The sequence below is a fragment of the Callospermophilus lateralis genome, chromosome 19 (genome assembly GCF_048772815.1).
Source record: "Callospermophilus lateralis isolate mCalLat2 chromosome 19, mCalLat2.hap1, whole genome shotgun sequence".
In the NCBI taxonomy this organism is placed as follows: Eukaryota; Metazoa; Chordata; class Mammalia; order Rodentia; family Sciuridae; genus Callospermophilus; species Callospermophilus lateralis.
This window is the reverse complement of record NC_135323.1, coordinates 36,752,341-36,778,325: the sequence shown is the minus strand read 5'-3', so window position 1 is coordinate 36,778,325 and position 25,985 is coordinate 36,752,341. Positions and strand designations below refer to the sequence as shown.

Below are 25,985 nucleotides of genomic sequence, written 5' to 3'. Positions count from 1 at the left end.
ATAAACAAAATAAAGGTATTAAAAAAAAAAAAGAAGGTATGACTTGCCAACATTTATAAAAAAACTTCTAAAATCAATAAAAAAGAGTAAATGGGGGCTGTGGATGTTGCTCAAGTGGTGGCATGCTCGCCTAGCATACATTAGGCACTGGGTTCAATTCTCAGCACCACATAAAAATAAAATATAGATATTGTGTCCACCTAAAAAGCTGATAAATAAATATTAAAAAAAAGAATAAGTGGCTCAGTTTTTAAAAAGGAGCAAAGCACTGTCAATTTATAGAAGAAGAATTTATTTTTTAATTTTTTATTTTAATCTGTTATATATGGCAGCAGAATGTATTACATGTTACATATATAAAGCACAGTTTTTCATATCTCTGGTTGTACACAAATTAGAGTCACACCATTCATATCTTTATACATGTACTTAGGGTAATGATGTCCATCTCATTCTACCATCTTTCCTACCCCTATGACCCCTCCCTTCCCCTCCCTCTGCTTTGCCCTATCTAGAGTTCATTTAATCCTCCCATGCCCCAACCGCCCCCCCCCAAGAAGTAGGTGGTGGTGGTGTGTTTTTTTTGTTGTTGTTGTTGTTGTTTTGATACTAGGGATTGAACTCAGGGGCACTGAGCCACATCCCCAGCCCTATTTTGTAATTTATTTAGAGAGATAAGGTCTCAGTGAGTTGCTTAGCACCTCACCGCTGCTAAGGCTGGCTTTGAACTCACAATCCTCCTATTTCAGCCTCCTAAGCCACTATGATTATAGGCATACACCACCATGCCCAGCTCATAGAAGAATTTTTAGTGACAGTAAACATATGGAAAGATTCTCAAATGCACTAGAAAGCAGAGATGCAAGTTGGAAATAAGTTTCACTTCTCACTTTTCACTTCTCAGATCAGCTAAAATTAACATGTCAGGTAACATGGGCTGGGGCTATAGCTCAGTGGTAGAGCACTTGCCTACCATGTGTGAGGCGCTGGGTTCAATCCTTAGCACCACCTAAAAATAATAAGATAAAAGTATTTTTCCCATCTACAACAAAAAATATTTTGTAAAAAATGCCAGGTAACTGAAATGTTTATTAAATAGATAATATAAAATAATGTAAAATCAAGTGTGGAAAGATAGCCTTAAGCAGTGTTATTGGGATTGTAAAATGGGATTGGATTAACACAAGAGTGTGGGTTAATGTGTGTCTTTGGGAGCCCTGGTGAGCACAAACCTAGCAGTTAGCCCCTTCATGCCTCTCAGAGAGGACAGGCCCTCTATGCTCAGGGAAGCTGTGACCAGCGAGCCCCAGAGTACCCATCTCAGGGATAGAATGAGAATGCTGGGGTGGCCTCCTATGGAATGCTCTGTGCCTGTTTCATAGGATAGGGTGAGCATCATGCAGACAGATGGCCCCCAGACACATAGCTGGGGAGAAGCACTGGAAGGAATAGGGCCACTGTCTGATGCTATAAATGAACACCCAAAGCCAAACACAAAACCCCATTTAACTTCGTAGACACGCCCATGTCACAACTGTGCAGAGGAAAGACCTGGAACCATGATAACCATGGTTATTGGTGAGGAGGGGACTGGTCTGAAAGAGAAGGTGATCAGATGATGAAGAGGGTCTTTTGACTCTTGATGTATTATTTGAAATTTTAACAACAAAAATATGTTCTCATATTGCTCATGTGAATATAATCATTGCTTTGTATTTGAGGAGAATCGGTTCCAGTCCCCCTAAATATGTAAGTCCTCAGATGTTCCGTCCTTTGTGTAAGATGGCATAATATTAGCATACAACCTACACAATCCTCCTGTATATTTTTAAAGTTTTTTCCTTTGAGATGGGATCTGGCTGTGTTGTCCAGGCTAGTCTTGAACCCTAGGGCCCAAGTTATCTTCCTGCCCCAGCCTCCAAGTAGCTGGAACTACAGTTGTGTGCCACCAAGCCCTGCTAGTAGCTACATTTCTTTACATGCTTCTTCTCCAGCCACATATCTGGGGGTCATCTGTCTGCATGATATCCCACCCCACCCTCCATAATACCACATTCCATAGGAGGCATCCCAGCTTGCTCATTCCAGCTCTGAGATGGGCACTCTAGGGCTTGTGGGTCATAGCTACCCTGAGAATAGAGGATCTGTTCTGGAAAGGTGAGAATTCTGATGAAGCAGCAGAGCTGGTGAAGGGAACTCAAAGAAGGGATGCTGCAATTGACGACAGGCTAAATTCCCTGGGCCAGTGAGACTTTGAGGGCCAGAGGGACTTGGGGGTGAGTAGAATAGGAAGTATGATGTTGCAGAGAATTCACTAAGCTAGATAATTATCAAGAAGCTTGGGCTCTGGGGCCAGTGGTCAACAGAGAGTCACACCATGATAATTTCTCTGCTGGCTCTTATTTATTAGAGTTGGTCTAAGGTGGTCTCTTGCTGACCTGAGATCATGACAGGTTCCCCTTAGGTCCTGCTGTGCTATGGGGCACTGATGTGTGGAATCTGGAACATTACTCCATGAGCATTATCTGGGGTACCGTGCTCCCCAAATCTTGCTGGTATGGTTGTAGTGACTCCTCTGGACACATCACGATTTATTTCATCAATTCAGACTCCTTGATATTTAGGTTACGGGGACAGGCAATAAATTACATAAATTAGAGTCCAGCTACCTACTGGGGCATGTGGGAAGACCACAGGGCCTGAATGAGGACTTGGGTTCAATCTCCAGCAACATGAGAAAACAAAAACAAAAAAAGCCATTGATTAATTACTGGTTAACTATTAGGTAAGAATCTATCACTGAAACAGAAAGCATAAGTTTCCTCCTGCTCTGTGGAGCTCACAGTCTAGAAGCAAAACAGATATGAAGTATTTATTACAAAATACCACCTAATTCCAGACATATAGAGGACTGTGATGGAGAAGCCAGGGTGTTATCAGAGCAAGGGGCAGATGCAGAGTGAGGATCTGGCAGGGTTTTGCTGAGAAAATAAGGTCTAGACTAGAATGGCTAGCCCAATCTTGCCCCTCTTTGAATTACTGAGACTCAAATGCCAAACTCTTGACCAGAAACCAGATAAAGAGAGGGTTTTAATCCTTCTAAGTCATCTATCCATTTATCTATTAGTATAACCATCCATCCATCTACACATCCATGCACCCTCCTACTTACCAGTCCTTCTCCTCCTTCTCCTCCTTTTTCTCCTCCTTCCTCCCTGCCCACTCCCTGCAGGGAATACTGGGGATTTAACTACTGAGTCACATCCCCAGCCCTTTTTATTTTTTTATTTTGAGACAGAATCTTGCTAAGTTGTGTAGGGCCTCACTAAGTTGTCCAAGCTGACTTCCAATCTGTAATCCTCCTATCTCAGCCTCCCAAATTACTGGGATTACAGGTGGTGCCCACTGTGCCCAGGCCCTACTCATCTTTCTACCCACACACATGTGTATTCATCCATGCAACCATCCGTCCACCCACCCAGCCAGCCATCTTCCATTCATCCACACATGTATCACTCCCCTCCATGGTGGGTGAGCATGGGGTTCAACCCTGGCTCAGCCAAACTGCTCCTGGTACAGCCATCCCCCTTCCTGCCTGCAGTCACAATCACCCCCCACGACACAGAGGAGGACAGCCGCCTGCAGATGAATAAGATCCGGGCACAACTCATCGGGGCCTTCAAGGAGCAGATGGAGATGCGGCGCAGCCTGGTGGAGCTGGAGAACACCAACATCGAGCTGCACATGGACATGTCTCGCCACCTGCTGACCATCGCAGAGTGAGTGTGGCTGCCTGCTGTGTATCCTACATACCCAGCACTGTCTTTCCTGGGTAGGGGTCCCTGCCTGAGGTAGTGGGGACCACTGATGGGAGCCCCATACATCCTCTCCTGCCTGTGTTGCCCCAGAAGGATATCAGCCAAAGTCAGTCTCCTTTACCCATTCACCCCCTACTCTTCTGCTCCAGTGGCTAAGCAGAGCCAGGTAGGAGAAACTTCCAGACCCCTTTGTTCTCTCATAAGCTGTGATTCAGGGTCATCCATGAGGGTTGGCAAGGATCAACACCATTTTTGGAAGAGTCCTAGAGAGCTATCAGCTTGCAGATGGTGTCGCTTCTCCTGGGCCTCAGCTCTTTCTCCCATTGCACGCTTGCTCCCTGTCCATCCTTGCTGAGGGGAGAGTGACCACATTAGAGACTGACCATGACATCCATCATCTACCCTAGGACACATTTGGGGGCAAAAGGGGCACTATTTACCATTACACTGGAACAAGAGGTATCCCCTCAACTGCCCTGGACAAACTAGGGTACACAGCTACCCACTATGGGTCATTTAAAACAGCCCTGGGATTTAAACTCATTTATTTCCTTTACCCTCTACTTCCAGTTCTATCTGTATTTATTCTCCTTCCTTTCTGTTTTGTTTCTTTTCTTTTTTTCAATGACACAAACAGCACAAGTCTTATATTAGAGGAATTCTAGATTTTAAAAACGTGGTCACAGTCTTGTCCTTCTCTGGCCAGACATCTTCTGCCCTGACTCCCTTTATCCCTCTTTCTTGCATAGTTTCCATGGGATCCTCCTGTTTAGATTTAATGTGGCACCTTGCACAGAGCCCTGAGTTGTCACAGTTATCATCACGAGCCCCAGAACCTGCAGGCTGTCATCATCCAGCTTTTTAAATTTTTTTTTTTAGTTGCTGATGAATCTTTATTTTATTTATTCATTTATATGTGGTGCTGAGAATTGAATTCAGGGCCTCTCACATGCTAGGCAAGAATTCTACTTTTGAGCTACAACCCCAGCCCCATTATACAGCTTTATAGTGAGGAAACTGAGGCTCAGCAGGGGCACATTTAAGGTCAAGGTGGCTGTAGGGAGTCCTGGGCAAGCAGGGAGGGAATCATATGTAGAGTAAAGATCATACAGAAGATCCAATTCTGCTCCATTTTCATGTCCACACCTGTGAGGTAGCCAGCTGGGGCCAAGAAAGGCTCTGGGACCTGAGGCACCAGGACTCCCTGCCCCTGGTGTGGCTTGCACTCTGTCCCCTCTGCCATGCTACAGCTCGGAACGGGAGAAGACCCACCACCATGTGCACAGGGACAAGGGTGACCCAGAGAAGGATGAGGAGCCTGCAGATGCTGATGGGGATGAGGGCGAGTCTGTGGAGCCGCACGAAGTGGTTCTGGCCAGAGAGGAAGTTGGCCTGCTTTTAGCTGAGCAGCGGAAAACTGCGGCCCTCAAGGTGAGAGAGACAGACACAGCATTTTCATGGTAAGTGGGATGGTGCTTATGAACCAATGGATGGGTGGGCTCTTTGTGAACATCAGCTCATCCCATGGAATAAATCAATCACAATCATTTTAGAGATGAGAAACTGAGGTGCAGATATAAATTAAATCAGGCATGGTGGCGCACACCTGTACTCTCAGCAATTTGGGAGGCTGAGGCAGGAGGATTGAAAGTTTGAGGCTAGCAACTTAGTGAAACCCTATATCAAAATAAAAATAGAAGTAACTAGGGATATTGCTCAGTGGTACAGCAGGAGAAAAAAAGATGTATTGAGTAAATTGAAGGAGCAGAGCTGGGACCTGACCTGGTCTGACCCAATGCCTTTGCCCCCTCCTGAGGAGTTTTGCTGCCCCAGGGAGTGAAGGGGGAGCTCAGGGCAGGGAGCCTGAGTGTGTGTGAAAGTGGGGCAGGAGTGGCAATGTTTGCTCCACTGAGACTCTGCCCGCCTCGCCTTCTCTGGATACCCTGGAATGGCAAAGCTTGCTCATTCCCTTTGCAATAACCCCCATGCAGAGCGAACACTTTGTAGTTTGCAGAGTGATTCCATGAGCATCTGGCTCATTCCTCCCCTCATTCTGGTCTTGGGCATGTCATGCAAGGACCAGGGGCACCATCAGAAGGAAGCCACATTCAAGTTCCTCTCAGGAGATGGAAGTCTTTTTACATTTGAGCTATTTATATAATAGCTGGTTATCTAATAGTCTCACTTCAGGAAAATTGCTGAACTGGTGCATATTGGAGATTCCACAGAAGCATGTACTGTAGCAGCTCGTTAGTAAATGCTTTCAGGTATCTTCTCAGGCAGTGCAAAAAGTGTCTGATGACATCATGTTGTTACGAGTAGGTAGGATTTATTTCACTTAGAAGCTATGAACCAAACCAAAAACTTGATACTACCACATCTGACTGCAGCATGGGGATCGTGCAATTTCATTTCAAAATTCAAAGTTGGATTTCCTCCAACTTCTAAAAAATAAGAAAAATGGCTTCTGCCTGAGCCGCTAATATGCATCAATAAGAAAGCATGGCTTCAAGAACAAGCATGAATATTGATATGCAATGGAGTCTGTAAATGATAAGTCTGTTACTTGACTACTTAGTTAACAGTTAATCAAACACAAATCAATGTTTTAAGTGTCGTTAATGACAGGCCCTAGGGACCTAAAGATGAACAAGACACATTCTATGATTTGTGCTCACACCTAGTGGGAAGAGATGGCATGGCAGTTCAGTACAGCAGCACAGCAACAATGCAGGAACAGGGGCAAGTGAGGGAGGGGAGGGACTGTTAGTGTAGCCTGGGAGTCAGGGAGGTCTTCAGGGAAAGAGTAATGCCCAGTAGGAGGAGAGCAGCTGGGGAGCTGGGCCAACTCCTTCAATGTGGTCCCCTTTTGATCCCAATTAAGAAGGTGGCCAGATGCAGCTCTTCAGTGCTTTGGAAACTGTCATCTGACCCATTCCTGGGGACCTTGTTTCTGGGCTCACCAGGTGGCTTGGCCCACATGTTACTCTCTGGGGGCCTGGATGGAATTGTGAGGTATGATGGTTACTTTGATGCATTCCCTCAGGCTACAGGATGCAGTGATGCCATCAAACACTGGGCGTTGCTCTGAAGGTGTTTTGTAGGCCTGGTTAGCATATGCAGTCAGTTGACTTTAGTATATATACACACGTGTGCATAGACATGTACACAATATATGTCTATATCTGTATGGGGCTTCTGTGGGTTCAGTTTCTCTGGAGAACTCTGACAGGGCTTCCAGCCCATTTCCTACAAGGGGGACAGCAGTCTGTGAGTGTATAGTGGAGGAGCTGGGCCTCAGCCCTTCCTGCTTCCTCTCATGTGCTGCTTGGTTTGGGAGACCCAGAACCTTGGCTGTGGACCATCCATCACACGACAGATGTAGGGGCTGCTCCACAGTGTGAAAGTGGGCATCTCTGTTTCCCATGGCAACAGGTGGGCACATGGTGAGTGGTGAGCCCTGGTGCTATAGCTAAAACACAATGTGTCAATAGGAAACTTGAGGTTCAGTGGGGCTGATGGATCAAGAGACGACTGCCATTAAAAAGTTTGCTACTCGTGGTTCCCAAGAAGAGGGGCTTGCTGTGCCATAAGGGCCACATGGGGGGCACCAGAGTGGGTTAAGAGGCAGGAAAAGCAACATGGCCAAGGCCTTCACTGTGGTTTCTGCAGGAAGAAACAGTCAAGGAAGGCTAGTAAGGTTTAGGATTGGCTGGCTAGAAAATTTGGGCCTAGGGGCTGACCTAGTTGTCTAGTACGAGCTCTGGGGAGATTAGGGTAGGTGGAATGTAACCCACAGTGTAAGAGTCCCATAGAGAGAACTCGCGGATGAGTCATTTGCCTTGTCCAGAAGTTGGCGAGGCTGAGAGGGGCTGCCACTCCAGGATCAGTGAGGCCCCAGGTGTCAAAGTGTCAGAATGCAGAAAGTAGAGGACAGAAAGTCTAGGGGACAGTGGCACATCCTAGAGCCTGCCACTGTGTGTCTCCTGAGCGTGATCAGTAGACCTTGGCACATAGGAATGAGCGGCCATCGCTGGCAAGGTCCCATGTCCTCCCTGAGTCCTCAGTGTCTTCCTCAGGCTGGGCTGGAGCAACGCCTGGCCCATGCCAAGCAGAAAGCCTCACAGATGGAGAAGCTGCTGCCTGAGCAAGTCACCAGTGAGGACCAGCGGGAGGTGCTGAGGCTGCTGTGCAGGGCCCATGAGCTAGAGGTGGAGAACACGGAGCTGCAGGCCAACAGTCTGTACTGGAAGAACTTGCTATGCCAGAAGGACTTTGTGATCCAGCACTACCACCAGCACCGGCTGCTCTGTGAGCAGGTCATCCAGGAGCAGCGGCAGCTGATGCAGGGTAGGCCACCTCTGGGACGTGCTATTCATCATGGTTGTTTTCTGGAACCATGCCTGAGGTCACAAACCCCAGCAGTCCCCAGTGGCAGCAGAGCAGAGATAGCAGGCAGCTCCTCCCTTCCCCTCTGGGAGCCTGGCTACTGCCAACTCCCTGCGTGTGCTCTCTAGAGGTCTGTGCAAAGAGATAGCATTTGGATGGGGGTTTTACACCCACATGAGCATGCCACACACCCTTACCTTCTTTTTCATTGACTTCTTTTTTATTGAAACTTCCCTTTAAGGGGACAATGAACCACCTTATCTGTAGAAATGCCTGCACTTTCTTAACCATCCAATTGAGATGTTTCTTCATCTTGTGTTCTGATACCCACCCCTGTGTCTCCTCTTGTTCACATGTTTGTGCAAGTGTGTAGCATCCTGAGTGTGTGCAGATACCATAGTCATCTTGTTCCTGCAGTCAACACTCACTAAATTGCATAATAGTTTTCCTTTGGGGAGATATTTCATGATTTTCTTTATTATGAGAAAAAGGCATGAATTATAACAGCATTAATGAATGTTCTGGAAAAGATAGCAAGTCCCCTATAACTCAACACCTTGCCTAGAAGCAGTGAAATTAATTTTGTCAGAGCTGTAACCGTACTTTTTTTTTCTTTTTCTTCTTCTTCTTTTTTTTTTTGCAGTGCTAGGGATGGTACCCATGGCCTTGTGTCTGTTAGGCCAGCACTCTACCACTGAGTTACATCCCCAACACTTTTTTTTTTTTTTTTAAGGCACCGTCTTGCTAAGTTACCCAGACTGACTTTAACTTGCAATCTTCCTGCCCAAGCCTCCAGTGTCACTGGAATTACAGGTGTTCAACACCACACCTGGCAATTTCCTACTTTAACTTCGTTTTTCTTCATGATACTGGAGACTGAACCCAGTGGCATTCTACCACTGAGCTACACCCCTGCTCCTTTTTTTTTTTTTAGTTGTAGTTGGACACAATATTTTTATTTTATTCATTTATTTACTTAATGTAGTGCTAAGAATCGAACCCAGTGCCTCACACACTCTAGGCAAATGCTCTACTACCAAGACATAACTCCAGCCCCCCTGCTCTTTTTATTTTCTCTTTTAAATTGTGAGATAGGGTCTCATAAAATTTCCCAGACTGGCCTTGAACTTGAGATCCTCCTGCTTTAGCCTCCTACGTAGCTGGGGTCACAGGCATGCACTGCTGCACCCTGAACATCATAATCTTTTTATGACTGAGTCATATTCCATGTGTGGATTAACCATTATGTTCACCATTCATCTGTTTATGGGAAAGGGGGTTGGGTCTGTCTTTTGGCTATTGTGAATAAAATTTGTGTTTGAGTTTTTCTTTGAAACATGTTTTTAATTCTTTTGGGTAGATCCCTAAGAGTGGTCTTTTAACTTTTTTTTTTTTTTTCTTTTTTGTGGTGCTGGGGATTGAACCCAAGGCCTTGTGCTTGCAAAGCAAGCACTCTACCAACTGAACTAAATTCCAAGCCCTGGCCCTTTAACTTTTTTTTTTAATTCTTTTTTTAGATGGACACAATACTTTTTTTATTTATTCATTTTTATGTGGTGCTGAGAATCGAACCTGGTGCCTCACACAGGCTAGGCAAGCAATCTACCACTGAGCCACATCCCTAGCCCCAGGTCCTTTAATTTTTAACTTAAGTTTTATTTGTACTTTAGAATTGTTAATAATAGGGCTGGGATTGTGGCTTAGTGGTAGAGCGCTTGCCTAGCACATGTGAGGTATTGGGTTCGAGTCTCAGCATCACATAAAAGTTAATACATAAAATAAAGGTACTCTGTCCATCTACAACTAAAAGTATTTTTAAGAATTGTTAATAATAATATTTTATGACTGAAAGGCAATAATGAACATAATAGAAAAATTTTAAACTTGGATCGGTGGTGTAGCTCAGTGGTGGAGCACTTCCCCCGCATGTAAGATCCTGGGTTCAATATCCAGCACTGCAAAGACAAGAACAATTTTTTTTTTAAGTAGACAGAAGCAAAGACAATGTAACAGAAAAGCCTCTTCTATCAGATTGGAGTGTTTGCCTTCAAATCTCCCCGGACACAATACTGTCTTGTTACAAGTAGTGGACATTTTGCCTGGTTCTAGGGGTTGTCCTTCCTCATTCTAATCCTGCTTTCCTGGCTCCCTCAGACAGTGGTATCCAGGTTCCAGAGTCTCTGGACAAGCAGTACCGGCTGTACTCCCAGGAGCGGAGCGAGGGCACACTAGACCGCCTGCTGCTGCTGCACTCAGTGATGTCTGGGCCCCTCCGGGTGAGTCCCGCTTGCCAGTCATCCCCCACCACCCCCGCCCCAGGCTCAGGCCATAGTCAGCCTCTCCCATCCGTGGCACTAGGGCCTGTTTGTGCCAGGCCCTATGAAACAGAAGAGAAAATTTGGAAACACCCGTAGACCAACTGCCTAGTGCCAGAGCAATAGGACAGGCCGAGTCACAGGCTGGGGATTCAGGCAGGTTTCAGGATGAGGCCAGCCCTCCCTGGGCTCTGATGATCATGGCTTGGCCAGAGATAGTGGAGGAGGTCCACTCACAGGACCAGGCCACTCTGTTCTGTCTCCTAGGACCTCTCTAATCCTTAGCTATTACCAGCATTTCTGCCAGTGGCAAAGCCCAACAGGGATTCCTGAGTTTCCTTGAGCAGAGGGCCTTATTGCCTTGATGACGTAGAGAAGTGTCCTCTGGGACCCGTGACGAGATCTCAAGAGTTAGGTCTTTCTTTGCTCTGGGTGTCTTGTCAGGATGGGCTTGGTGAGCTTGCAGGGGAGAGGGCTTCGAGGTAGCCTCTGCATTGGCTATTGAGCATGAATGCTGCCGTACCTGATCTTCGCATGCCATAAAGGAGGCCTGATGTCCCCAGACCATAGACCCTGGACTTAACTCTCCAGAGGAAAGAAAGAAGAAACTTCTAGACTTTAGTCGGGGTGGGTGATACATGGCATGAGGAAGGCTCAGCCAAAGCACTCCCCACCCCACCCCTTCCCCTGCTCAGGCTCTGGCAGTACACTGTCTGTGCTTTCCAATGGAGAGCAGGATGAGTCAGGGTGCTGGGCTGCTCTCCTGGGTCTGTGGGCTCAGTTACCTCTCGCATATCTGCTTCCTGTTTGAGAAAACCTCTGCTCTGCCCTGCTTCCCCATCCTTTCCAGACATCTGTCTCACTTTGGTTTTTGTCTTTTGTTTTTAATAAACTTTCTCTTTTAGAGAAGTTTTGGGTTCATAGCAAAGTGGAACAGAATGCACAGAGTTCCCATCTCCCCCACCCCTACACAAACCTCCTTTACCCACATCACACACAGCACCATAGTGGTCCATTGCTATAATCAGTGGACATGCCAACACATTATTATCACCAGAGGCACAGTTTACTGTAGAATTAATTTGTAGTGTCATGCTGTAGGTTTGGACACTTAGAAGGCAAGTGCCTGCCATGGTATTGTTCCAGCAGTCTCCCTGCCATGAGCATCGTCTATGCTCCCTTGCTCATCCTTCCCTCCCCACCAGATCCTGGCAACCACCAATCTTTTGGTTGTTTGCCTCTGACTTTTTTGCCTTTTCCAAAACTATATGGTTGGAGTCATACAACAGATTTTTCAGAGTGGCTGCTTTTACTTAGTAACAGGAATTTAATGTTTCCTCCATGTGTTTTCATGCTTTGATCACTTTTTTTTTTTAAGTGTTAAGTAACTATCCATCAATCATCTGGCTGTTCCAAAGTTTGTTTTTCCATTTGCCTGCTGAGGGACATCTTGGTTGCTTTTAAATTTTGGCAATTATGAAAAGAGTTGTTATAAATATCCATGTGCAGGTTTTGTGCAGATGTAAGTTTCTAATGCCTTTGGGTAAATCCCAAGTAGCATGATTGCTGGACCATGTGGCAAGAGTAAGTTTACTTCTGTAAGAAGCTGACAAACTGGGCTGGGGATGTAGCTCAGTGGCAGAGGACTTGCTTTGCAAGTGAAATGCCCTGGGTTTAACTTTCAGTACTACAAAAACAAAAAAAGAAAGTAATAAACTGTCCTCCAGAGTGGCCATAGAATTTTGCATTCCTTAGTAAGGACCATGAGCTCCTCTTGTTTGTGTCCTGGCCTAAGCCCCTGTTGTCTCCTAAGTGGTGGGGTGACAGGAGCATCTTCTGCAATGCTTTTCTACACTCATGTCCTTTTCTGGTCTGTAACCCAACTCAGGATCCACTTTTCCTTTAGCAGTCATGTCTCCCTAATCTCCCTCAGTCTGGGATGGCTCCTTGGTCTTTCTCCTTCTCCCAGGTCTGACACTTGAAGACTGTTCCTCCATTACTTTGCAGAATGTCCCTGTTCTGTGTTGGCCTGGTGTTTTTCCATGAGTAGATTGATTGAGCTAATTCTCATGATGATGCATTTTGGCAAGAATGCCACAGCAGCAAAGTCTCTTTTGAGTCCCTGCTTTCAATTCTTTTGGGTATAGACCCAGAACTGGAATTTCCAGGTCACATAATAAGTCTGTTTAACTTTTTGCAGGCCTATAGACTTTTAGGGTTTCTCTCACATAGGTGTCTCCTTGCATATCACTGTTGCTCAGGGTCGAAGTGGTGGGATGGTCCCTGGGGAATTGACATGGGGGATCTCCTTGGTGGGGGCAGAAGTTAAGAAGGAGTCCACTGACTGTGTTAAGTGTTAAGTAACTATCCATCAATCATCTGGCTGTTCCAAAGTTTGTTTTTCCATTTGCCTGCTGAGGGACATCTTGGTTGCTTTTAAATTTTGGCAATTATGAAAAGAGTTGCTATAAATATCCATGTGCAGGTTTTGTGCAGATGACTGGCCTCCCACTGCATGGCAGTGGCAGGGAGGACATGGACCTTCCCATGTCCCTCAGAAACCCTCTGCTTGATAACATGGCTTTCTCACATCCCCGCCGGCCTCACTCAGCAACTGTCTGGTCCCAGGATGGCTCCATTCTGCATATCTCACCCATGCCGGAGGAGCCCAGCCGAGATCAGCCTGAGGACAGGAAAGACTTCCCGCTGGGCCCCCAAGTTGAGCTGCCCTCAATGCTACTGGAGAGAGACAGGTAGGTGAGATCCAGCCTGGTGGAGACCAAGGCCATGAATCCCAGGCTCTTGTTTGGCAGGTGGCCTGAGGTTGATCTCAGAGCCAGTGCTTCCTCTTTCCTGGAGTGTCCAACTTCTGTTGCTTGAGAGATCCTTGTAAGAATAACAAATTGCCCTAGGAGATAACCACTGAATGGTGTAGCTATGAGGAGGCCGTGAAGTTCCAATAGAAAGCCCAGGTCTACCTTTGTCACCTTTGGGCAATGAAAATCCCAGGGCTCCAGGTAGAGGTGGCCTGGTTCCTTCAGTATATGGGCATATGCAAGCATGTTGGTGTGGCAGTGTGCGCTCTGCATGTGCACGTTTGTGCATTTGTGAGTGCATGAAGTTGTTTGAGTTCACAAGCTTCATATGCACACAAGTGTACACATACATTCATCCATGTGAGCACACACATGTGTTTGTGTGCAAATGTTAGTGTGCCTGTGTACATGGGCACATGTGTGTCTATAGGTGGTGTGTGCATGTTTGGGGGAACAGTAAGAGGACAATCCCTCTCTTTCCCATCTTGATGATCATGGCTGACACTCTATAACAAAAGCAGGTTAACAGGAGACAAGCATAACCAAATTATTTATTTATTTAGTGGTATTGGAGACTGAACCTAAAGCCTCAAGCAAATGCTCTACCACTGAGCAATACTTTTCAGTCCTTTTTTTAAATTAAATTTTTTATTCTTTTTTTTTTAGTTGTAGATGGACACAATATCTTTATTTATTTATTTTTATGTGTTGCTGAGGATCAAACCCAGTGCCTCACACATGCAAGGCAAGCACTCTGCCACTGAGCCACAATCCCAGCCCCTTATTTTTTAATTTTTAATGGTAATTTTTATTGATGCATTATAATTATATATAATAATGGGATTCATTTTTACTTATTTGTATAAGCACACAGCATAATTTAATCCCCTCCCCATCCCTTTCAAAATTTTAAGTCACCCAGACTGGCCTTGAACTTACAATTCTCCTGCCTAAGCCTCCCACGTCACTGGGATTATAGGTGTGTGCCACTGTGCCCAGCCAGCATAACAAATTTACTTGATCATAGTCTTATGTAATACTGGAGGCTTCAGAATGAAGACCCAAAGACCCAGGGTGAACTCACCATTTTTATGCTCAGGTCTGAGCATAAAACTGGAAGTTTTTTTGGAAAAGAAGTGTGTGAGTAATGGTAGTGAACTCAGGGGTGGCCCAGCTAGGCCTGTCTGTGCAGGCTCTTCGGGCCACTCTGCAGCATTCCTTCTGTAATAAGGGCCTGATGATCTGCAGTTAAGCCAGGCAGGTCAGAAGAATTTCTTTATTGCGGGAGTGTTGGTGGGGGTAGGGGAGTTAGAGTAGCATTCTTATTTTTCATGGCAGGTTTGGGGACCCATCTTGGAGAAGAGGAATTCTGGTTTCTATGGCTTGCCTTGAGGGAAGAATGGTGGCAGAAGATGGGAAGGCCTCAGAGGCCTCCACATAAAGTGTCATTTTTTTTATCCCCAATGTGTGTCACGTGTGCACACATGTGCCTGTATCTGTGTGATGAAGGTGCATTGGGTTTGTGTGCACATGTGTATGTATGTGTATGCAAACACAGTGCCCTGGGCCCCGGTCCAGGCTACACACCTCTCTACTCCCCTGTGTCCAGCCCACACCTGGCATGAACTTGGTCCTTGGCCCATTGAATAAGCTCTGAGAACAGCTCAGAGGAAGTGCTCCTCTAGATCTGGTGAGTGAGAGGAGGGGCTTCCCCTCCCTTCCCCAGAGCCAGACCTGGGAGCAGCCAGGACTGTGGTGAGTCTGGGCTGAGCTCCCTCCAAGCTGTGCACAGGAGCACAGTTAAATGTCCAATGTGCGCAGGAGTGAGTGTGCAGCTGGAATGCCAGCTATGTTGGAAGTCAGGCCCTGCCAGCCCTGAACCTCACCTTTCACACCAGGAAGCCACCGGGAACCTCAGAGCCCCGGGGTTCATTTGTGGGTGTGGTCGATATCTCCTTGGCTAAGTGACTAAAATCAATCTCTAACCTTCTCCCCTCACTGGAAGTCCACTGGCCCAAAGTCCCAAACTTTCTGGCCACAAGTTTGGTAGCCAGGCCTACCAGGAGCCAGCTTATCAGAGTAACCAAGACCTCCCTGTCATTAGCGACAAGGGAGTGGTCTATGAAGGTCTGTGCAGGGTCAGGAGGGGCCCAGAGGGCAGATATCTTCACTGTGCCTCACCTGTCCTGAGGTGGGTGGGTTTTCTGCTCACCTGCTCACTTTTTTATTGTCCTAACTGCTTGCCCATTGGGTGGTGTGTTCTTGGACGGAGTGTGGGACAGGGCCTAGTCTGCCAAGGACAGTGCACGCCTGGTCCTAGGGATAGGCATGGCTACAGTAGGTGACCAGTGCATAATGTCAGGTGAATGAGCTCAGCTTGGCCCCTACCACAGAAGCCTGGCCACAGCCACCACTGTGCCCTGGTGCATGACACCATCACTCTGCCCCCATGTGTGGGCCACAGCCTTGCGGCCAGAGAAGAAGCCGAGGCTCAGGCTCAGGCTGGTCCCTGGATGTATCAGAGGGCACAGTGGTCCTACTTGTGCCTCCACTTCATCCACAGTGATGGTAACAAGTCATCAAAAGCCACGCCATTGAAAAAGCCAGGAAAGCAAGACTGTCTCCTCCCTCCGCCGTCCCTCCGAGTGCTGCTGACTCCTCCCATCCACGAGGTCGGTGTGTGCGGTGCTCAGCGGGGCCTGGACTGTGCAGAGACTCCCCACTCCCCAGCAGACCCTCAACCCTCAACCAGAGCTGCACAGGGCCAGGGGCGAATGGGTGGGGCATCCAGAGGGAGGGCCATCCATCCTCCTGCAACCATCAGGATGGTAGCCTGCACAACACTAGAGGTTAGCCTGTGACAGTGTCCTGAGGCTGCTTCAGGTCCAGCATCAAACACAGGGCTACATCCTCTCGAGTTCTGAAGGCTGAGTCCAAGGTAAGTGTCTGGTAGGCCGTGCTCCCGCTCAGGCTCCGGAGGAGGAGCCTTCCTGCCTGGTGGCTCCTGGTGGTTCCTGGCTGCAGCCACACAGCCCCATCTCCCCAACGTCTTCCTGTGGTTCTGCCTTTCTCTTCCTGTAAGGACTGCAGTCCCTGGATTACAGCCCATCCTGAATCCAGGATGCCTTCCCCTAGAGAGCCTTAACTAAGAACACCCGCAGAGATCCTAGTTCTGCATAAGGTCCCCCCAGGTCCTGAGCAGATGTGAACTGGGGGCATCCTGTCACCCTAGTGCTGGCTGCTCCCACTTGGCGATGAGGCCATCTTTCTCCTCCGCTTACAAAGTAAGAAAATGAGACACAGGTACTGGAAGTAAGTGGCTCTGTCCCCCTGTGGCTGGCTGTGGTGGCTCTGCAGGATCTTCCTTTGCTCATAGTAGGTTGGGGTGATCACACCTACCCCCTGGGGTGCTTGAAAGGATTATAAGAATGAAGGAGTTAAAAGCATCAATGTGCTCCTGTGTCCTCCCAACTTGCTTTTTAGCTTTCCTGGGGTGTGGGCACTTTGGGGCTCAGGAACCAGCCAGATCTGGGCTCAAATTGCACTGTATCCTTTGCTAGCTTTGTGACCTCAGACAAGTTACTGCACGTCTCTGTGCTGTTTCTTCACCTGTAAAATGGTGAACGTAAGGGTCTTATTGTGGTGCCAAGTTCAAGAAAAAGCAGTCTAACAACTCAGGGAGCAGTGCCTCTCCTTTCCCTGTGTGTCTCTTGAGGAAGGCTGACTGGGCCCATTCCTTGCCCACCCCTTGCCCTGACATACTTGGTGCCTCCTCGTTCTCACTGCCCTCTGATTCCTATTTTTGAGCCTCTCTCTATATGGCTTGAATTTTCTTTCTTCTCTCCCATTTTCTCTGCTTCTCTTTATTGTGTAGACCAGCCTAACTTTGCTCCCAGAAAGCAACAAGTCTCCTCTTTCTCTAAGGGTTGGGGAGGGGCGGACAGTGAGAGACAGAATGGCAAATATGAGACTCTTGCAGGGGGTGGGCTTGGTGAAGGAGAATCCCTGCAAGTCAGTGATTTGGTCTTTTCCCATGAGCAGTTACGTAAAAGCTATTAGTGCTCGTTATGACTACGAACAGAATGAATGAGCAGGCTCTGACACATCCCACTGCTGCCCGCTATGGTGAGGACGCCCCATCCCCTGACACCATGGGGCGCTGCAGGGCCGTTCTGCAGTGCAGAAGTGCTGGGGAACTCCTGCCTGGAGAACTCTTGGTCAGTGACCCTGGGAGCCCCTCCCTGTGGTGGCAGGACCCCACACCTGAGTGCCAGTCTTACTCCAGGATGTCCCACACATTCAACACAATCACCAGAGTGGCACTGTCTGGTCACACACCCTCCTTAACCATGTTATTCCCCAGTATCTTTCCCCCTTATAAACTACCTACCTGGAGTCATTGTCTCCAGGTCTGCTCTGGAATAGTAGTGACACTTGGGGATAACAGTCCCATCTAGGGCCTCTGACCACTCTGTGGGTATTGCCTTCCTACAGAAGCCGAGCTCCCTGAATATGAAGAGCCTGCTGTCCAAGGTGTACCCCCCAGCTGGGTTGGAGCTTGGCACCCTGTGGCCAGCAGGGGAGGCTGGCAGCCTAGCCCTGAGTACCCAGGTGCTCAAGGAGATGGCCCTGGGCACCAAAAGCATTGCCCTCATTGCAGCCAGCCGACGCTCCAAAGCACAGGATTGGGAGGGCAATAGCAGGCGCTCCTCCCGCCACCTCCTAGAGGAGGCAACCCTGGATTCCAGAGACCTGAAGCCCAGCACCACCCCTGACCCCACCCTGGCAGATAGGATCTGGCCCCATGCCAGCCCACGCAGGGACCATTCCATGGACAGGAAGTCCTGGAGGAAACACTCACCCTCGCTTACCTGGAGCCTGCATTCGGTAGGTGCTAGGGCACTGGAGGAGGACAGGAGGGCAGGTCAGGGACACTGAGTCATGTGGACACGGGAGGCCCCAGTTCCTCACCTGTCCCTCACCAGTTTCAAGCTCATATGTGATCTTGAACCACATGTGTCCATGTTCCATTTGAGAGAGAGATTGAGACTTATTACCAGGAACTGGCTCAGGTGATCATGGAGGCTGGAAAGTCCCCAAATCTGTAGGCTGAGTCAGCAGCTGGAAGCCCCAGAGAGTCAGTCTCAATTCAAGGCTAAGGGTGGGAAAAAGTCAATGGCCCAGCTGGAGGAACTATCTCTTATTTGGGGAAGGGCCTGCCTTGTGTTCTGCTGAGGTCTGCACGTGATCAGAGGTGGCCCACCACATTAGGAGGGCCATCTGCTTTTCTCATCCAGATGTTACGCTCACCCAGAAGCACTCTTCCAGACATCCCCAGAATAATGTTTAGCCAAGTATCTGAGCACTCCATGGCCCAGACAGGTTGACCCACATAACTGACCACTGCCCTGGGTTTAGATGAAAATTCCCACTGCTAGAGGACTTTATGAGGGGAAAGGGGGACTCACTGTTAGAAAAGGGTCATTTATTCATTCAGTGAGGACTGAGGAGATTAGTAGGAATTCTGCACATTTTGTACCTAGAGGCTCACAACAGTCTGTCACATGGTAGTTGTTTAATCAGTGCTCCCCTCGCAATGCTGTCCCTTCAGCACCCATTCCTCACTCCACACCACACCTGTTGTGTGATCTTTCCTGTAGGAGAAACTTCAGCCCCACTCTGTGGAGCATCTGGTGGACAGCCAGCTGCCCCCAGCGCACCTTCAGCAGTCAAAGTCGCCAGGAAAGAGCTTTCTCCCTGCTGTCCCCGTGGCCTCCAAGATAAAACCCAGCCTCAGTTTCCACACAGGTACGGCATCCAAGGCAGAAAACAGCATGTCCGTTTTTTCTGTATCCTATGACACTGTCCCTCCTTCCATATGAGCACCTTAGAAAGTATGAAAGGCTGCCCTGTGATCAGCTGTCCCAGTGAGCTGGGGCCACCGGCTTCCCCGTGGGCTCGCCTTGAGCCTGCCGACTCTCGGGATGGCGATTGAGATTGGGTGTAGTCCCCAACTCTATGCGCCTGTGCTCCTGTCCTAAAGGCCAGTTAGTGAGGTCAGAGGGTGGCTCTTTGGGTGTTATGATAAAAACAGTAACTTTATTTTGCTACGTAGATCAAAATTATACATGAGAAGAACCATTTATGAACCCTACCACCCAGAAGTAGTCACCAAGAATAGTATCCTGTCTCTGCCATTGATGTGAATAGCCCCTCCCCTTACAGGAAGTCAGGGCTGTGTGTGATTCATCACCACCCCAAACGTGGTGACCTATAGCAGAGGTCAAGACCAAGTATTTGAGAATACAGTACAAGTTTGGTGGTACCATGACTCATGACCAATGGCTTAGTTCTATATTTTTGTTTACTGATTTATTTTTGCAGCATTAGAGATTGAACCCAAGGGGACTCTACCATGAGGTGTATCCCCAGCCCTTTTTGATTTTTGAGACAGGATCTTGCTAAGGTTGGAGACTGGTCTTGAACTTGTGACCCTCCTACCTCAGCTTCCCAAGTCACTGGAACCAAAGTGTGCCCTACTGTACCCAGCTAGTTCTGTATTTTAAAAATGCTATATTTTGCTGGGGGCAGCGGTACATGCCTGAGGCAGGAAGATGGCAAGTTTGAGACAGAAGAGACTGTCTCAAAATAAAAAATAAGAAGGGTTGAGGATGTGGTTCAAAGTGTCAACCCACAGAAGATTGTAAGGAAGTAGAGCAAACTCCTCCTCACCAAGGTGGCTGGGAGCACCAGCTGACCCAGGGGTTACATGATGGTGCCCATTTACTGAGCACACACTGCACCAGGCACTATGCTATGCACCCTGCAGGGTGCATCTTTATCCTCATAATAGTCCTGTGAGGTAAGGAATGGCCCCCTCCATGTTATCTGATGAGTAAACTGAGGCACAGAGATGTTGAGGAGTTTGCTCAAGTCCACACAGCTGGGAGTGGCAGAGTTGGGACTTGAAACCAGGGACTTGAAACCAGGAGTTGGGACTTGAAACCAGATTCCTAGTTCATGACCACAGTTCCATGTCCTTTTGATTTTACTTTATAAAGGTGTGGTCTCTGGATCAGAGGGTATGCACATTTGGGGGGTTATGGATGGTATTTCAAGACATGCAGCTTGGAACTTCAGAAGTGTTTGATCCTGATGACAAAATTGACAGAATGAAGTCATCAGCAGTGTGTGTGTGTATGTGTGTGTGTGTTTGGTATCAGGGATTATTAAATTCAAATGCACTTAACTATGAGCCACACCATCAGTTCCCCCTTTTAAAAATATTTTTAGTATTTATTTTAAACGAGGATGGAAAGAAAATATTTTAAGTGACCCAATGAACTTAATCCATGGAAACAGTATTCATAGTTGATATTAGAATATACATATCTTTGGGATTTTTTAATTCTTTTTAGTCATGTATCACAGTAGAATCTATTTTGATATGTTTATACAAGCATGAAATGTATCGATATTCTAGTTAGGATTCCAGTTCTTAGGGATGTACATAATGGTGAGATTCACTGTGGTGTATTTATATAGTGAATCTCACCATAAGAAAATTATGTCTAATTTGTTCCTCTGTTTCTCCTACTCCTATCCCTCTTCCTTCCGGTCATTCCCCTTTATCTAATACACTGAACTTGTATTCTTCCTCTACACATTTTTATATACAACTAATTGTTTCTGTAAAAAACAGGTAATGAGGGCTGGGATTGTGGCTCAGTGGTAGAGCACTCATCTAGCATAGGCAGGACCCGGGTTCGATCCTCAGCACCACATAAAAATAAAGGCATTGTGTTGTGTCCATCTACACCTAAAAAATAAATATAAAAAAAACAGGTAATGAATTATATATAAAACTGATACCAAATTGTTGGGGGGAAACTATCAAGCTATTTTTTTCCCCAGCTTTAGGTGAGTCAAAGATTTTAATATAAACCACCATGTCACATGCTCATGTGACTTTGGGCATGAGCAGGAGCAGAATGAGCATGTTCAGAGGATGCTTTCCTGTTTCCATTATGTAAGCTATCCATAGTGAAGAATAGGACCAGGAGAAGTCAAGTCCTCTTCATTCTCACCTTCTATGAGCCCAAACTCTCCCAACATGTATCTCTATGTCTATGTCAGACCCCCAATTCAAGCAAAATGCAAATTGTTAAATCCATAACCAAACCACCAAAGAAAGCAGACTAAATTTATACAGAATTGTTTCCCTGATGAGTTTAGATGTTTTTCATGTTTCTTAACATATTTTTGCATACCTGGGCTCGTGGATGCAACTTAGGAACCAAGTTCACCTTTTTATTTTTTATTTTGAGACAAGGTCTTGCCAAGTTGCTTAGGGTCTCATTAAGTTGCTGAGGTTGGCTTGAACTTGAGATCCTCCTGCCTCTGCCTCCTGAGTCTCTGGGATTACAGGCATGAGCCACCATGCCCAGCTTGTAGTACCATTCCCACCCCCCCCCAAACTTGAAACACTTTTAAAAACAAAATGTTCTTTATGGGATTTTCTGTTTTTCAGGAGTAGCCCCCTTCCCATTATGTGCTCTTAAAACAATGAAAAGTCACAGAGAATACAGAGTGGCCTAGAGTGGGATCTGGGAGTCAGGGATGGGGCTGGCCTTCTCCAGCACTCCCAGCTGATGGGCAGTACACAGTGCCAGGCTCCAGTCATGCCAGGGGGTGTCCATAATAGCCCCTTCCTGGATCAGGGACTTATAAATGCCTGTGCAATTATGTGTAATGGCTCAGCCTGGTGCAGATACAGCAAATACCACATAGACATGCCCACTAGCACTGCTGACCCAGAAGAGTCCCCTATTCTGCCCACAGGGGGTGAGTGGGTATTCATATCTCCTCTAGAAATGAGCCTGTGGGGATGTGTTTGTATGTGATCAAAAATTACACTTTCTTTCCCCAAAAGTCTATTGTGAAATTTCTAAACATAGACAGAAGCTGAGAGAATAATTACAATAATCTCCATGTACCCACCACCCAACTTGTTTCTTCTCTCTCTATACTTTTGTTTGTTTGTTGTTTGATTTCCTGGAGATGTCTCAAGAAAACACAAGATAGTGCCATTTTATTTCATTTCAAGAGCTCCCTGACAATAGAGCTTTCCGTGTGGTAGATAGAAGAACAAAGAGCGGTTCCCTAAGATCATCTCATGCTATCTGCGTACAAAAGAAGACCAACTTTGCAGATAAGCAAGAGTAGTCTGCACTGGCCCTCTCAGTGGGCAGGAAGGGGCTTCTTCTCCAGGATCAAGCCGAATTCCTGCTGTCCTCCCCAGGAAGTGGCTCGATGCCCTTCTCAGTGGTGCCAACACAGTCTCTGTGGGGCCAGGGTTCTCAGCTCTACAGCTGTGGGGTTCTGTGGAGATGGTCCTTCAAGATCTATAGCCCAGCTGATTCAGGTAGGTAAACTGAGGCCCGGAGAGTAGAAGTGACATCTCTAGGGTCACATCAGGTATTGATGGCATGGTTAAGATTGGTGCCAGTGCTGCTCTCTCCACCTGGCTGCCATGCTTCAAGAAAGAATGTACTTGTGTTTTCAGGTGTACAGAAAGGGCTGGCAGGAGGTGGGGCAGACCAGGTATCCCTTCTTGGCAGGGGCCAGACAGCTCTTCACTGCACACAGGTCCCCTGGGGAGCTGGAAGATCACAGATGTACAGTGTTTGCAAAAGGCTGGGCTCCCAGATGGCACCTTGGCCCAATGAGTTTCGAGAGCTGAGTGAGACAAGGAGCAAGAAGTGTAGAACAATGCAACTTGGGCTTGGACACTCAGGGGGCTTCTCTGTAGGGTGATGTTGGGCAGAGACCTGAGGAAGTGGGAACCCAACTGGATGGAAGGGAGAGATGCCCTTCTCTCCCCACAGCCCACCCCCTGGCTTCCTTTTCTATTTGAGTATGTGCAATAAACCCAGCGAGTCCTCTTCGCTGCCATGTAACCACCAGCCAAGAGCAAGAGGGGATGGAGAAGGAAACACAGTTGCTGATGGGAAGAGACAAGAACCAAAAGCTGGGATGGGGAGACTTCTTGAAGGACAGAGTGCAAGGGTTCACATAGAAAAACAATCCCTGGGGGAGTCCCAAGGAGGGGTTAGGCACAGAACCTGACGTGGGGTGACTTCTTGGTATGTGTTGTCCATTCTTCAGTTTGATTTCCAGGAATCACTGGGTAGTGCTAATAATGATATCGTCCTGTCTTTGTTCAGAAGAGAACACACTCCACGTGCCTGAAGTCAGCTTCACCTTCCCCAGCGCCATGTGGCAGAGCAGCACAGGCCCAGGCAGGCCACCCCTCCTGCCCAGGGACATCCGAGGTCAGTGTCTGCTTCCTCCCCACCATGCAGTCCTGAAGCTCCCACCCAACTGGCTACCAGGATTCTCCTGTCCCCTCCACGGGGAGAAGTAAGGGCAGGAGGGTCGTTGTGCACAACTCAGTCCACTCTTGCCATACCGCCTCTGTGTAGGCCCTATTATTGTCCTTGTTTGCAGGACCCTGATGTTCACAGAAGATAGAGACTTGACTGAAGGTCACTAGGGAGTGAGAGGAGAGCCAGCATTTGAACTTGGGCTTTTTGTCTGCAATGCTCAGTTGTTCTGCTGGTAGAGAAGAGACAGCTGGATCTGGCCTGGCCCCAGCAGCTCTCCCATCCCTGATGCTGTACTTCACTTGCCTCTCACACATTTGCCCAGCTTCAAATGAACTGTAGGCCACAGCCCCAGATCGGCCAGGAAGGCTGGAGGAAGGCTGATGGCAGAGGAAGGTTATAGTTGGGCTGAAAAGGGGAAGGCTGGGCAGCACCTCTGATGGGGTGCAGGGGCTGGAGTTGGAGAGCCACATCAGGTGAGTCAGCATGTGGCAGTAAGCTGGGGTGTGCACTCAGGACAGAAGGAGATGGGACTCTCAGGGCTGAGTCCTGGTGATGTGGAGCCAGACATCTGGAGATTGGAGAGATACTCGGGAAGGATGTAGGTACCTGGTTGGTAGGTGGGAGTCTAACTAAGCCTATTTCCTATGTCCTGTGTATAGACCCATCCAATTCTTTTAAAGAACTTTTATTATTTCTTGTATCTTCAGACACGTACAAATAATAGCTTAAATTATAGTGTAGAACTGCCCTTCCCGGTAGAAGTATGAGGTGAGCCACATATATAATTGCAAATGTTCTCATAGGTACAGGTGAAACCAATAATGTGTTTTATTTACCTCAATGTATAATCAATGTAAAAGTAATAATGAGAAAGTTCACATTCTTTATTTTGGTGCTAAGTCCTCTGAAGTCCATGTGAGTTTTGCACATACAGCACATCTCAATTTTGCATTTTCGGTGCTAAGTAGCTGCATGTGGCCAGTGGCTGCTATATTAGAGGGCACATTCCAGAACATTACCAGAGCACACCACCTAGTTTTTGGGCCCCTTCTGGAAGACAGAAAGCTCTCTGGCATCATTGACACCATTTTGTCACTCCCTGAATCACCTTGCAACCAAACCATCAGGAAGGATAGGTTCAATTATTAATGGGCTTATGGACCACTTGGGACCATCTGGGCCCATGCAGGAGGTTCATTCTTCTGTTTGATCTTAGTACCTGCTGCGGCACTTTAACCCATTCCTCTTGTCACTGATTAAAAACTTGTCATTATTATGTCATTCTTTAAGGATTCTTGGCTCTCAATGATGTTTAGCAGTGGGACAGAACTCCTAAGCCAGAGCATGCTGAGTTTTAACAGTCTCTAAATGTGAGGGATGAAGAAGGGTCCATAAACACCACCTTTCCTAATTGCATCTGGCCAGAGCTGCTGAGTGCACCCCCATGAGGAGACTGTGGCTCTGGGAGGGTCCTGAGAATGCTGGAGCAGCCAAGACCACACCAGACCTGGAGGGTTCGGGAGAAAGTCCCAGAGGGCTCAGGGGTGGATCTGCCTGGGGAAGTGGCTTAGGTCATGGTGAGGCACCACACCAGCAGGTGCCCAGGCTCTTACAGGAGCAGAGAAGAGGGGCCATTCCATGTGGTGGGTCCCCCAACTTGGGGTGCTTGCTTCACTTGAGTTTGCCTGGACCGCAAGCTGAAGTCTCCCCATTCACCCAGGGTCTACAGAGAGTGGAGGGCCACACCACAGCCCGCTGCCCCCCAGCAACTCCCGGAAGCTCCGGGGTGGCAGTGCCAAGAGACCAAGAAGACCCAAATAGATGGTGGAGCCAGAGCCTCACACAGGGAGGCCAGAGGAGCTTGGCCTTAACCCAAAGTTGGATTGGAGAAAAGAGGGCCCTCGCTGAACACTTTGGGGATAGCCCCTACTCTAGATTCAGGGGCTACCTCACCTTCCAAATGAGGGCTGCCTGTGGAGTACCAGGGCCCTGACTGTGGACCCTTCCCAGAGGTCCCTGGCCTTTCTTGGGTGGCCACAGTTGCAGATGCTGTTCCTGGGACCACGCCACATCCTATTGTTGTCTCTGGGAGGACCTGTGTCTCAGAGCACTCTGGTCACTGCACACCACTCAGCCCAGGATGAAGAGGATGCCCAAGCAGCCACTGGTAGGTCATAGGGAAGAATCTGTCCCATCCCCACAAACTTCAGCCAACCTGCAGAGTGAACCTGGTTTCTCCCAGGTGTGCAGGCTATCAGA

At 47.7% G+C, this 25,985-nt stretch overlaps 1 protein-coding gene across 1 annotated transcript in view; it reads left to right on the top strand.

Annotated features, from left to right (window-relative positions):
- The window catches only part of LOC143385233 (kinesin-like protein KIF19), a 44,005-nt gene extending 18,458 nt beyond the window's left edge, over positions 1–25,547 (top strand). Inside the window, exons 11-20 of the mRNA XM_076840600.1 lie at positions 3,602–3,779; positions 5,069–5,249; positions 7,898–8,168; positions 10,362–10,483; positions 13,151–13,275; positions 15,902–16,010; positions 17,833–18,225; positions 19,002–19,146; positions 23,565–23,672; positions 25,447–25,547. Coding sequence (XP_076696715.1) covers positions 3,602–3,779; positions 5,069–5,249; positions 7,898–8,168; positions 10,362–10,483; positions 13,151–13,275; positions 15,902–16,010; positions 17,833–18,225; positions 19,002–19,146; positions 23,565–23,672; positions 25,447–25,547 — 1,733 coding nt within the window. The remainder of the gene's footprint in view (positions 1–3,601; positions 3,780–5,068; positions 5,250–7,897; positions 8,169–10,361; positions 10,484–13,150; positions 13,276–15,901; positions 16,011–17,832; positions 18,226–19,001; positions 19,147–23,564; positions 23,673–25,446) is intronic.
- The last annotated feature ends 438 nt before the right edge of the window (positions 25,548–25,985 follow it).